General features: G+C 28.2%; 1 protein-coding gene across 1 annotated transcript in view; it reads left to right on the forward strand.

The window, feature by feature from the left end:
- The first annotated feature begins 245 nt into the window (after window positions 1-245).
- Window positions 246-14248, forward strand: part of LOC135139201 (sodium-coupled monocarboxylate transporter 1) — a 59121-nt gene continuing 45118 nt past the window's right edge. The window contains exon 1 of the mRNA XM_064069340.1: window positions 246-377. Coding sequence (XP_063925410.1) covers window positions 367-377 — 11 coding nt within the window. The 5' untranslated portion in view covers window positions 246-366. The remainder of the gene's footprint in view (window positions 378-14248) is intronic.

Consider the following 14248-nt stretch of genomic DNA (forward strand, 5'->3'; position numbering starts at 1 on the left):
ATATTTTTATATTCTGCTGCTTGTCCGGTGTAACTAATGAAATCTGTTTAATCCACAAGGAAATAACGCGGATTTCCGGCAAACATTATTTTCGAACCCGGCCGACAAAAATCATAACTCATACATAATGATGCAACAAGCACATGGCAAAAGCGCTTTTAGCGGTAAGGTAACAAACCAATTTTCTATATACGTATATAATAGAGACCACAACATTATTATCGGTAGTCATCGTGCGGCGTGGTTTGCAAACCACTCGAAATGTGCTGATTGGTGCGAAACCTGTGTACTGTTTGAAAGTTTGGAGTGACGACAGTTTAGTGTTAAGTTTGGCTTGGATTTGGATGTAAATACAGCTTAAGAATCATGGAAAACTTGTAAGCAGTTATTTTTTTTTATGTCGATATTAATCCCTTTATATTCTATATCCAATTATGCACGTCATAGAACTGATTTTTTACAAAGCACATTTTACTGTTTTTTTTTTATTATTTTAACGTCCTTTAGTTTTCGATTAATGGTCATTTTATATTCCCATAATTGTAGTAAACGTTCACGCAAAAACGAACATTTTTGAAAGAAAATAAAAAATCTAAAAGTATAATGACGAAAAGTAATTAGTTAAAAAATAAAAGTGCTTACGCATAATCGTAGTGCGTGAATAATGTAAACAATTTTAAAAACAGACGACTACAAAGAGCTTAGTTATATAATATTCATAGTTACGAACTTGAGCATAACCGAACGGTGCACTCACATTGGTTAACAATTTTTTTTTTGCAAACTTTGATTTTTTTAATGAATGCTATTTTCTGTGGAATTACCTTGTCTTCTATATGTCGTCGTCTGAGAACTTGTTTGATTCATAGACCGGAGCGCGCTCAAGCCAATGTCGACTCTAAGCGCTCACAATTTCTGCTATTAGATGCTTTTATTTACAAACGTACATATATCACATTTCACTCGATTTTGACATGCAACTATTTTTGTTCAATTAAGAATTAATTATTTAATTGTGAAATTGAAAAGTTCCCAAAACTAATAATACTAAAAAAATTGAGAAGTCGAAAAGTCAAAAAATTTAAAAAATCGAAAACCAAGATGGCAAAATCAAAAAAAAAGAAATATTGAAGAATCGAAGAACTGAAAGATCGAAACTTTGAGAAGTCCAGAAGTGGGAAAATCAAAAAATAGATTAATTGAGAAATCGAAAAACTGAAATTTCAGAAACGTCAAAATTGAAAAAACCACAAAATATTGAAAAACAAAAATCGAAAATTCAAAAAAATTAAAATTGAAATACTGAAAAACAACAAATCGAGAAATCGACACTCGACAATTAAAAAAAATTGAAAACTGAAAAACTGGATAATTCAAAAATCGAAACATCGAAAAATCGAAAAGCCGAAAAGTAAAAAATCGAAAAATCGAACAATGGAATAATTCAAAAACTGAGAGATCGAGAAATCAAGGAGTCGGAAAATTGAAAAATCAAAATATAGAAGAACTGAAAATTCGAGGAATCGAAAAATCTAGAATTTTAACAATTGAAAAATTAAAATTTCGAAAAGTTGAAAAATTGGGAGATCGAAAACATGAAAAATCGGGAAATCTAAACGTCAAAAGATCAAAAAAATAAAAATTGAAATACTGAAAAACAGCAAATCGAGAAATCGAAAAATCGACAAATCGAAAAACCGAAAAACTGACACATCGAGAAATCGAGGAGTCGAAAAGTCGGGAAGTCGAAAAGTTAAAAATGGAAAAATTGATAAATCGAGGGATTAAACAATCAAAACATCGAAATATCCGAATCTCGATAAGTCGAGATCTCAAAAAATTGAAAACTCGAAAATTTAAAAATTTGGAAAATTGAAAAATTAAAATATAGAAGAACTGAAAACTCGAGAAATCAAAAAATCCTGAATTTTAAAAATGGAAATTCAAAGTATCGAAAAGTTGAAAAATTGAGAAATCGATAAATCGAAAAATTTTAAATTTAAAACATTGACAAATTGAAATATCGAAAAATTGTAAAACCGAGAAATTCAAACGTGAAAAAATCAAAAAAATAGAAACTGGAAAATATAAAATTTAGAGAGATCGAGAAAATGAACGATCGGTTAATTTAACAATCGAAACATCGAAAAATCGAGAATTTAAAAATTCGGAAAATTGAAAAATCAAAATATAGAATAACTGAAAATTCGGGGAATCGAAAAATCTAGAATTTTAACAATTGAAAAATTAAAATTTCGAAAAGTTGAAAAATTGAGAAATGGAAAACCTGAAAAATCGGGAAATCTAAAAATCGAAATGTCGAAAAATTGTAAAAATCGAAAAACCAAGATGACAAAATTAAAAAATCAAAAAATTGAAAAATAGAAATATTGAAAAACTGAAAAATCGAGAAATTGAAAAATCTAAAATTTAAAACTGATAAATTCAAATATCGAAAAATTGTAAAAACGAGAAATCCAAACATGAAAAAACTGAAAACTCTAGAAATCGAAAACCTAAAATTTTAAAAACCGAATAGTTAAAATATCGAACAAAATTGAGAAATCGAAATATAAAATAGTCGAAAAATTGAAAAATGTGAAGTTCGAAAATCCAAAAATTAGAAAGTCGAGCAATCGAATAATCCAAAACGCGAAAATTCAAAAAGTCGAAATACCAAAAAATCCCAAAACTCAAAATCGAAAAATTGAAAAATTGAAGAATTCAAGAATCAAAGATCGAAACTTTGGGAGGTCGAAAAATGGGAAAATCAAAAATAGATTAATAGAGAAATCGGAAAACCGAAAATTCAGAAGCGTCAAAATTTGGAAAATTAAAAAATATTGAAATCGAAACTCGAGTATTAAAAAATTGGAAAATTGAAAAGCCGAAAAGTAAAAAATCGAGAAACCGACAAATCGAAAAATCAAATCATCGAAAAATTCAAAAACTGAGACACCGAGAAATCGAAAAATCAAAAGAACGAGAAATCGAATCAAAAGAACGAGAAATCGAGAAGTCGAGTTAAAAATGGAAAAAATTGATAAATCAGAGATTGAACAATCAAAACATCGAAACATCCGAAACGCGATAAATCAAGATCTCAAAATATTGAAAAATCTAAAATTTAAAAATTCGGAAAATCGAAAAATTAAAATATAGAAGACTGAAGAAAACTCCAGGAATCGAAAAACCTAAAATTTTAAAAATTGAAAAATTAAAATGTAGAAAAGTTCAAAAATTGATAAATCGGAATATAAAACAGTCGAAAAATTTAAAAATCCAAAGTTTAGAAAAGGAAAAACTGAATATCCAAAAAAAAGAAATAACGAAAAATCCCAAACTGAAAGAAATATCCAAAAATTGAGAAATTATAAAATTGCAAAATTGGGAAATCGGAAAACCAAAAAAGTAAAGTAGAAAAATCGAAGAATTTGAAGAAGTGAAAAATCAAAACTTGGAGAAGTCGAAAAATGGGAAAATCAAAAATAGAATAATTGAGAAATCGGAAAACTGAAAATTTAGCAACGGCAAAATTTGAAAAATTGAAAAATAGTAATAATAATAATAATAATAATGAACTGAAAAATAAAAAATCGAGAAATCGAAAAATCTAAAATTTAAAACATTGAACAATTAAAATATCGCAAAATTGAAAAATCAAGAAATCCAGACATCAAAATTCAAAAAATAAAATTCGAAAATCTAAAATTTAAAAATCGAAAAAATGGAAAATTGGCAAATCAAGGAATCGAAACCCTAGAATTTAAAAAATCGAAAAATTGGAAAATCGGATAACTGAAAAATCGAAACATCGAAAAATTCAAAAAGTATCGAGAAATCGAGGGGTCGAAAGTCGAGAAGAAAATTAAAAAAATTGAAAAATCGATGAATCAAGAAGTTGACAATCGAAACAACGAAACATCTGAATTCGATTAATCGAGAAATCAAAAAATTGAAAAATTTGAATAAAAAAAAATTGAAAAATCGAAAATTTTAAAATTCAAATAGGTATAGAAGAATTGAAAACTCGATAAATCTAAAAATCCAGAATTTTAAAAGTCGAAAAATTAAAACATCGAAAAGTTGAAAAATTGAGAAATCGAAGTACAAAACAGTGGAAAATTGAAAAATCTAAAAAGTTTAATAAAAAATTGAATATCTCAAAAGTAAAAAATCAAGAAATCAAAAAATCCAGGTGTCTAAAAATCGAAAAGTTGAAAAATCTAAGTATTGAAAATCCCAAAATTGAAAGAAATATATAAAAAATTGAGAAATTAAAAAATTGGAAATTTGAGAAATAGAAATACTAAAAAAGTAAAGTTGAAAAATCGTAAGCTAAAAAAATCGAAAAATTAAAAAGTCAGAAACCTAAAAAATCGAAAAATTGAAGTTTTGAACGAATGAAAAATCGAAAAAATTCAGAATCCAAAAAATAAAAAATCAAAAAATCGAGAAGTCGAAGAAACGAAATATTGAAAAATCCCAAAACTGAAAAAATATCCAAAAATTGAAAAAATATTGAAAAATCCCCAAAACTGAAAGAAATATTCAAAAATTGGGAAATAAAAAAATTGGAAAATTGCGAAATCGAAAAACCAAAAAAACAAAATCGAAGAACTGAAAAATCGAAACTTGGAGAAGTCGAGAAATGGGAAAATCAAAAACAGATTAATTGAGAAATCGGAAAACTGAAAATTTACCAACGTCAAAGTTTGAAAAATTGAAAAATAGTAATACTCGGAAACTGAAAAATCAAAAAATCAATAAATCGAAAAATCTAAAATTCAAAACATTGAACAATTAAAATATCGCAAAATTATTGAAAAAACGAGAAATCCAAACATCTAAAAATCAAAACATTAAAATTGGAAAAACTAAAATTGAAAAACCCAAAAACTGAAAATCGACAAATCGAGAAATCGAAACTTCAGAATTTAAAAAATTGAAAAATCGAAAAATCGGATTACTGAAAAATCTAAACATCGAAAAATCAAAAAATTCAAAAACTGCTGAGACATCAAGAAATCGAAAAATCAGAGGGTCAAGAAATCGAGGAGTCGAAAGCCGAGAAGAAAAGTTAAAAATTGAAAAATTGAGAAATTGAAAAATACAAGACCTGAAAACTCGAGATATCGAAGAACCTAGAATTTTAAAAATTAAAACTTTCTAAAGTGGAAAATTTGAGAAATCGAAGTGTAAAACAGTCGAAAAATTTAAAAATCTTAAATTTATCGAAAATTGAAAATCCGAAAAGTAAAAAATCGAGAAATCAAAAAATCCAGGTGTCCAAAAATCAACATATCCAAAAACTGAAAGAAATGTAAAAAAAAATGAGAAATTGAAAAACTGGAAAATTGAGAAATCGAAAAACTAGGCGAAAAATCGTAAACTCAAAAATCGAAAAATTGAAAAATCAAAAACCAAAAAAATCAAAAAAGAGAATATTTTAGAAATCGGAAAACTGGAAATTTAGAAACATCAAAAATTGAAAATTCGAAATATTTAGAAACCGTAACATATTGAAGAGGACAAAAAATGAGGAATCGAAAATTTGAAGAATGGAAAAATTGAAAAAGTCCAAAATTGAAATACTGAATAATCGAAAAGCCGAAAAATCTCAATACCGTATTTATAAAACATAAGTTCAGGACTTGTGTTTTAACATTTAAATAACATTTATTCGACAAAATTGTAAGATGACATCATCAACTCTGGGGGGCATCAACGGATAAATCTTACGTATAACGATTTAACATTCTTCCAGTAACTATAAATTGGAAAATATTGTTGTTTTTTTTCCCAAAAATCTTGACTCAACACGGATTCATAAACCATAAACGGAGGAAATAAAATTTAAATTACGTCTACTTTGTAAAACTTGGGGATTACGTCATTTCATTGTTGCTGACAAATTTTGGTGAGCGTTTTACCATTTAATAATACAATTCCAAATGTAAATTTTGTCATTCCGGAACATTATAAATTAAATTCAAGAACTTTGTACACTTATTCGTTGTAAAGTTCGAGCAGATGGTCGACACGGGTTATTTTTTCGTAATGAATCGCTTAGAGTCGATATTGGCGTGAGTGCGCTCTGGTCTGTAGATCAAACAAGTAAAATTTAGTTTGGTAATATATTATTATTTTAATATTTCAAAAATTTTCCATGCAGACTGTACATTCACAATAAATTTAGAAGCCTGTGTAGATCTTAAGAAGTTACATTGTTACTAACGACTGTTGACCTAATTTAATAGTCTTTTTATGAATTAAAAAAACAAATAAAACTTCAAACCTTGAAAAAATTTTAAATGTTTTAACTCTTCACACAAAAGTCGTAAAATTATCCATTAAAATAACCACGTCAATGGTACCAAGAATGCTGTCGATATAAAGCATCAAATGTGACTTCAAAGTCAAGTGTTTTTTTCATCCTGTAATATTTTTCCAGGTACTCGCCAAAACTGTTCAAATTTTTCTTCCTCCTTGTTGCGTTTACTTCCTTCTTTTTCTTCGCAACGGAAATATTACGCCATCTCAGGTACCAAAAAAGTATCGTCTGCTTTCTGTGTCGTGTCGTTGCTGTCAAAAAAAAATCTTCTCTGAACTATCTTTTCCAAGAACCCTTCACTAATCCGCCGTTTTTCTCGGCCGTCGAAGATGAATTATAGTTATTACATTCAGACAAGTCACGAGATTATTGCTTCCAGCTAAGGCTAGAGATTAACAATGATTCATCGGTTGAAAACTCGTTTTGCAAATTAGCAGTTGTAGACGTAGTAGTAACGTGAACCAAACAAATAAAAAATCGATTTTGAATGAGAACCGCAACTGATTCAAATAAAAATGATTCATTGAGGTGTAATTACGCGAGAGATAATACGCCACGGAAACATAAAAAATGTTTAATGACAGCATTTCTTCGAATTACTCCCTGGCGCTATGTAGGTTATGCGTGCAAATAATGGTCACACTGAAACCACTTAATGACAGCGCAAAAATGTTTTCGTAGCCCGCTAGACTGTGCGGTTCCACATGTTGAATGCACCCAGAAGTTAAAATTTTTTCGGCGCTATCGATCTGTTGAATTTCCGACGGAACTTTTCAACTTTATCTTGTCAAACTTCAACTGATACACGAGTCGTACAAAAGTATCAATATTTCCCGACATCAAAAGAAGATTGCGTTACCTTGTTACAATCGTTAAGTTTAAAAGCCCTCAAATCAGACATGAAAAGTCGGATCACATTTCTGCGACTGAACGGCGAGTTCTAACGATCCCTTCGCACCTAATTACAACAAGCAAATTTAAACAAAACACGGAATAATTACAACTCCATCATTAATTTTCCGAATTTAACAAAAGTGTGGACACGAAAGTCCTAAAATAAAAATGATTAATGATCAAAGGAAAAAGCATAATAAGCGACTTCATTAAATCTCCTCGAAAAAATACAATTAAGCCGTAAATTTCACGACAAAATAAACAAACTTGCTTCACACCTGAAAGTTCATTACTTCGCGTGAAAACGAGAGGTTGTCGAGCGACCTTGTGTACATTCTTTTCAAGGTTAAAACCGGTTGCTAGCCACACAACTGTTTCGACAGGTTTCGGCCGAAAAAAGGGCGTTTCATCAGAGCCGAACCTACTTTTAAAATTGTATACAGTGACACGCTTGCATGATTATATCTAATTAAATCTGAGTAAGAGTGGGCCTACATCGAAAAATACGGTACAGAATATGATTTCGCAAGAGAACTCGTACAAACAAACTTAGAAAAATAACACATCGTCAATGTTTTTCCACAAAATATAAACAGCATTCACCACGCAAAATTTTGAGGTGACGTCATCAAACCAGCGGTGGGGATGATCACACAAAGTTTGATTAGCGTTTTACCATCTTCACAACATTCCCAAAATATACCAAAAGTTTGACGACAATGAATCTACTCTGTCACATTTCAGGAGCTGCGAAACGTCGAGAAAAAATAAATGACATTGTTGTACAAACTTTGCACAAAGACGCGAAATCATTGCGATTATCAAGTGGCCTTGTGACATTCTTTTTGATTTAAAATAACTTGGTGACCACAGAGCGGTTGCAACAGTTTCCAACTAAAAAAGTATTTCAATTACTAGTAGTTCCATTTTTAAAATTCCCTGCAACGCACGATTGCATGATTAAAATTAAATCTGAGTAAGAGTGAACTTTACACTTTGTACCTGTGGTGTCTGCCAAAGTAAAAATGATCAAAGTTGAAATAAATAGCCGTGTAAATATCGTGGAGACCAGCCAGTGATTGAGCAAAACCCGTATTTGTTTAACCGCGTTGTTGAAAATTAAACTCGTTCTAAATTGCATGTAATCATCCTCACATGACTAAGAAAATAAGCGTTGCATAATTTTTATCGGCTTAACGATTTTGTTGTCGATAGGGAAGGTAATGGACGGTCTATTTTAAGACTTAATGTTTTGTTTTTGTCATTGACTCCCTGGACCTTTTCCAATTCACACGCTAACAGGAAATTTTCGGATTATTTTTAAAGCTTCGTAGAACACAAAGGCGAATCTGTTGATGCTCTCATGTGGATAATTATTGGTCTTAATCAAATATTTACTGACTTCTAATGTTGAATTAACTTAAGTGGTTTGTACCAGTTGTGTAGAAATGCCAAATATTGGTCTACCGAAATGTGTATCAATTAAGTTTAATCACTGACGTCAACGGACGACACAAACAAGACCTTATGCAAAGTTCTATGAATCACGGGTTAATGGGTTTTTGGAAAAATTTCGGATTAGAAAGGCTCGATTTTACCGAGTTTCTGCATTAACAGACCTGTCTGCATTTTAATAGAGGTGTTTGAGAGATACGCGGAATTTTGATGATTGCACCTTGGAGAATGTAACGTGGAAAGCAAAGGTTGTGCCAACAGCGCGATCTTCGGGCTGTTTTTCAGCATAATTATCGTAAAAAACATGTTTATTGGAAAAATAGCGCACTCGTCGCACGTGGGAAGCTTGTTTTTCGTGGACTGTAAGTCTTGGATTTGTCATAAATCGTCAATTTCGTGTTTCTCGACGCTCGATAAAAATAATTACGATGAAATTTTACGTTTTTGTATTTTAATAAGAATTAGTTGAGCATAAATTTTCTGTTTCCTAAAGTCTGTTCACTACTTCCTGGTCTCTACTATACATAATACAAAAAACGAAATTTACTATTTATCGAAGAAACTATAGTTGTATACAACACGGACTTTCTTCAAATTTTTAGTAAAACACCAACTAACCCTGACTTAGTATTACAAAATAGCAGTAAAATTTTATCTATTCAAATTCTCCGATAAACTAATGACAGCACCTCAAAATTCTGTTTTATTTTGCAAATTTTCTTGGAAAGTAGTTAAAAAACTATTCTGAATAAACATTACTAGCGAATTCTTTTACTCTAGATAGACAAATAAAAAATGTACAACGTACAACAAAAGTATGGAACCATGCAAATATTTCAAAAAAGTATTATTATTACAACTAAATATCTTTGACTTTGTAGAAAAATTTATAACTCGAAAAATTGCAAATTGGAAACTTGAGAAATTGAAAAATGTAAAAACTGATAAATCGAATACTTGTAAGATCTAAAAATTAAAAAAAAAAAATCGAGAAGCTGAAAAATCGAAAAGTTGAAGAAACGAAAAATCAAGACTCAAAAATTGATGAATCTGAAAATTGAGAAATCAAAAAAAAGTCATGATCTCAAAACTGTAAATTCGCAAATTAGAAAATCGAAAAATTGTAAGATCAGAAAATTGCAAATCGAAAAATCAAAATCCGAGAAACTGGAAAATCGAAAAATTTATGAAACGAAACATTGAAAAATGGAACAACTAAAAATCGAGTCTGAAAAAAAAATTAATAATCGAAAATTGTAAATTCATAAAATGGAGAAATCGAAAAAGTGCTAACTCAAAAAAAAATTGAAAAATCCAAACATTATAAATTAAGAAACTCGAAAATTGTAAAAACGGAAAATTTAAAATATCGCGCAATTCGAAAAATTGAAAAGTTGAAATGAAATTCATGGGTAAAGACTCAAAAATTGCAAATCTAAAACCGAACAATTGTAAGATCAGAAAATTGGAAATCGAAAAATTAAACACCGAGAAGCTAGAAAAACAAACAATTGAAGAAACAAAATATTGAAAAATCGAACAATTAAAAATCGATGCTGAAAAATTGATAAATCGAAAAATTGAGAAGTCAAAAAATAATAATCGAAAATTGTAAATTCGTTAAATAGAGAAATCGAAAAGTTGTATACTCGAAAAATTGAGACATTGAAAAATTGAAGAAACTGAAAAATTTAAATCGTGCTAGCTAAAAATATTGAAAAATCGAAAACTGAAGAAATGAAAAATTGAAAAATCCAAGGAATTATAAATCGGGAAACTTTTTTTTTTTTAAACTCGAAAAATTGCAAATCGAAAATCGAAAATTTAAAAACAAGAAAAACTGAATAATCGAAAAATTGTAAGATCAGAAAATCGCAAATTCAAAAAACTATAAAATGGAAAAATTAAAAACGGAGAAACTGAGAAATCGAAAAATTGAAGAAACGAAACACTAAACCATTGAAAAATCGGACAATAAAAAATAGAGCTGAAAAATTGATAAATCAAAAAATTGAGAAAAAAAAATTGAAGAATAAATCGGAAAACTGAAAAATTGAGAAAGTAAAAACTCCAGAAATTGTAAAACGAAAAATTGAAAATATGGCACAATTCGGAAAAAATCAAAAGTTGAAATGAAAAATTCATAAGCGAAAACTCGAAAAATGGCTAATCGAAAATCGCTAATTGAAAAACTGAAAAATCGAAAAATTAAAAACGGAGAAGCTGAAAAATCAAAAAATTGAAGAAACGAAACCTTGAAAAATCAAACAAAAAAAAATCGAGACTGAAAAATTGATAAATCGAAAAATTGAAAAATAAATCAGGAAACTGAGAAATTGAGGGAGAGAAAATTCACGAAAAACTGAAATATCGCACAATTCGGAAAAATTCAAAAGTTGAAATGAAAAATTCATAAGTGAAAACTCGAAAAATTGCGACTCGAAAATCGCAAATTGATAAACTGAATAATCCAAAAATAAATAACTGAGAAGCTGCAAAATAGAAAATTGAAAAAACGAATCATTGAAAAAACGAACAATAAAAAATCGAGACTGAATAATTAATAAATCGAAAAATTACATTTCGAAAAATTGAGAAACCGAAAAACTGAATAATCGAAAACGTGTAAAATCGGAAAATTGAGAAATTGAAAAAATCGGGACTGAGTAATTGGCAATCGAAAAATTGAAGAAATTCAGGCATAACGACTGCTAACTGAAAAAATTGAAAAATCAAAAACTGAAAAATGAAAAATTGAAATATCCAAATATTATGAATTAGAAAACTGAAAAATTGAAAGAAAGATAGAAAACTCGATAAATTGTAAAAACGAACAATTGAAAATATAGTAAAATTCAAAAAATTCAAAGGTGAAATGAAAAATTCACAAGTAAAAACTCGAAAAATTGCAAATCTAGACCTAAAATGAAAAACATTGTAAGATCAGAAAATTGCAAGAGAAAGTGAAAAATCGAAAAATTAAAAACCAAAAAACTTCAAAATCGAAAAATAGAAGTAAGAAAACATTGAAAAATCGAACAATTAAAGATTGAGACTGAAAAAGTGAGAAATCGAAAAACTAAGAAAAAAAAACTAATAATCGAAAATTCATAAAATGGATAAACTGAAAAACTTAAAAATCAAAAAATTGTATTCTCCAAAAATGGACAAATCGCAAAATTGAAGAAATTGAAGAATCTAAATACTGCTAACTGAAAAAATTGAAAGAAAGAAAACTCTAAAAATTGTAAAAACGAAGAATTGAAAATATCGCACAATTCGAAAATTTCACAAGTTTAAGTGAAAAATTCATAAATAAATACTCAAAAAATTGCGAATCGAAAATCGAAAAATGGAAAACTATAAGAACTAAATTATGGAAAAATTGTAAGATCAGAACATCGCAAATTGAAAAACTGAAAAATCGAAAAATTAAAAACCGAGAAGCTGAAAAATTGAAGAAACGAAAGATTGAAAAATACAAAAAAAAAGAGATAAAGACCCAAAAATTGATAAAGCGAAAAAGTACATTTTGAAAAATTGAAAAATCGAAAAATTGAAAAATAAATCTGGAAACTAAAAGACTGAAAGAGTGAACTCGAGATTTTTAAAAAACGAAGCATTGAAAATTTCGCACAATTGGAAAAAGTCCAAATTTGAAATGGAAAATTCATAACTAAAAACTCGGAAAATTGAGAAACCAAAAATTGAAAACTATGGAAACTGAAAAATCGGAAACTTATTAAATCAGAAAATGGTGAAACTGAAAAATCGAGAGTGAGAAATTGATAAATCGAAAAATTAAGAAATCAAAAAAACGAATAATCGAAAATTATATATTCATAAAATGGAGAAATCGAAAAATTGTATATTCCAAAAAAGGTGAAATCAAAAATTTGAAGAAATTGAGGAATCTAACGAGTGCTAACCGAAAAAATTGAAAAATCAAAAACGGAAAAACGAAAAATTGAAAAATCCAAAAATTATAAATTAGGAAACTGAAAACTGAAAGAGTGGAAACTCGAAAAATTCTAAAAACAAAAATTTGAAAATTTCTCACAATTCGAAAAATTCAAAAGTTGAAATGGAAAATTCGTAACCGAAAAATTAAAAATATAAAAACCGAATAATCGAAAAATTATGAGATCTGAAAATCGCAAATTGAAAGACTGAAAAATCGAAAAATTGAAGAAACGAAACATTGAAAAATCGAACAAAAAAATAGAGATAAATCTAAAAATTACATTTCGAAATTTATAATTTTTCGGAAGAAGGTACAAAATCGAAAAACTGAACAAACGAAACATTGAAAAATGGACCAAAAAAATCGAAACTGAAAAATTGAGAAATCGAAAAATTGGAAAATAAATCGGGAAACTTACACAATTCGAAAAATTCAAAAGCTGAAATGAAAATTTCATCAATAAAAACTCGAAAAATTGCGAATCGAAAATAAAAAAATTAAAAACTATAAAAACTGAATAAACGAAAAATTTAAAATTAGAAAATCGCAAATTGAAAAACTGAAAAATCAAAAAATTATAAACGAAGAAGCTACAAAATCGAAAAACTGATCAAAAAAAATCAAGACTGAAAAATTGATAAATCGAAAAACTGAAAAATAAATCGGAAAACTGAAAAATTGAAAAGGTGAGAAAAATTGTAAATATCGCACAATTCATAACATTAAAAACTAAAAACTCGAGAAATTGCAGATCGAAAAATGGATAAAACGAAAATTAAAACCAATAAAAACTCAATAACCGAAAAATTGTAAGATCAAAAAATTGCAAATCGAAAAGTCGATGAACTGGAAAACTGAAAAATCCATAAGTTAAAAACCGACAAGCTGAAAAATCGAAAAATTGACGAGCAGGAAGATTGAAAAATCGAACCATTAAAAATCGAGACTGAGAAATTGATAAATCTAAACACTACAAACCGAAAAATTGTAAAATCCTAAAATACAGAAATTGAAAAATTGAAAAAACTGAAAAATCTAAAAAACGCTAACTGGAAATTTAAAAATTGAAAAGCTGAAGAAACGAAAAATTGAGAAATATAAAAACTGAATGAACGGAAAAAATTGTAAATCGAAACACGGAAAAACTGAAAAATCGAAAATAGAGAAAACAAAACAATGAAAACTCGAACAATTACAAGTAAAAGTGAAAAATTGATACATCGAAAACTGAGTAGGTAATCGAAAAAGTGAAAAATCGAAAAAATTTATAAATTCAGAAATTGTAGAATCGAAAAGTGGAAAATTCGAAAAATTGAAAAATCCAAAACTTAGAAATCGAGAAAGTGAAAATTGGCAGTGTATATTTTAAATGCCGTAATTTATAATAAATGATTAACCCATAATTTTAATTTTTATTATAAATTCTGACGACTTTACTTTTAATTTAGAATTGCTTATACCAACTCAAGGAAATTAATGAATGAAACAATTTATTTTATTGTTAGTTAATTTTAAGACCCCAAAATTAATTTAAACTTCACCAAACAGTTCATTCATTACATAAAAAAAACATTATACAAAAATTTAAATGTATGTTCACC

The sequence above is a fragment of the Zophobas morio genome, unplaced genomic scaffold (assembly GCF_036711695.1).
Source record: "Zophobas morio isolate AGI-343-1 ecotype UQ-CSIRO unplaced genomic scaffold, CSIRO_AGI_Zmor_V1 ptg000004l, whole genome shotgun sequence".
Taxonomy (NCBI): domain Eukaryota; kingdom Metazoa; phylum Arthropoda; class Insecta; order Coleoptera; family Tenebrionidae; genus Zophobas; species Zophobas morio.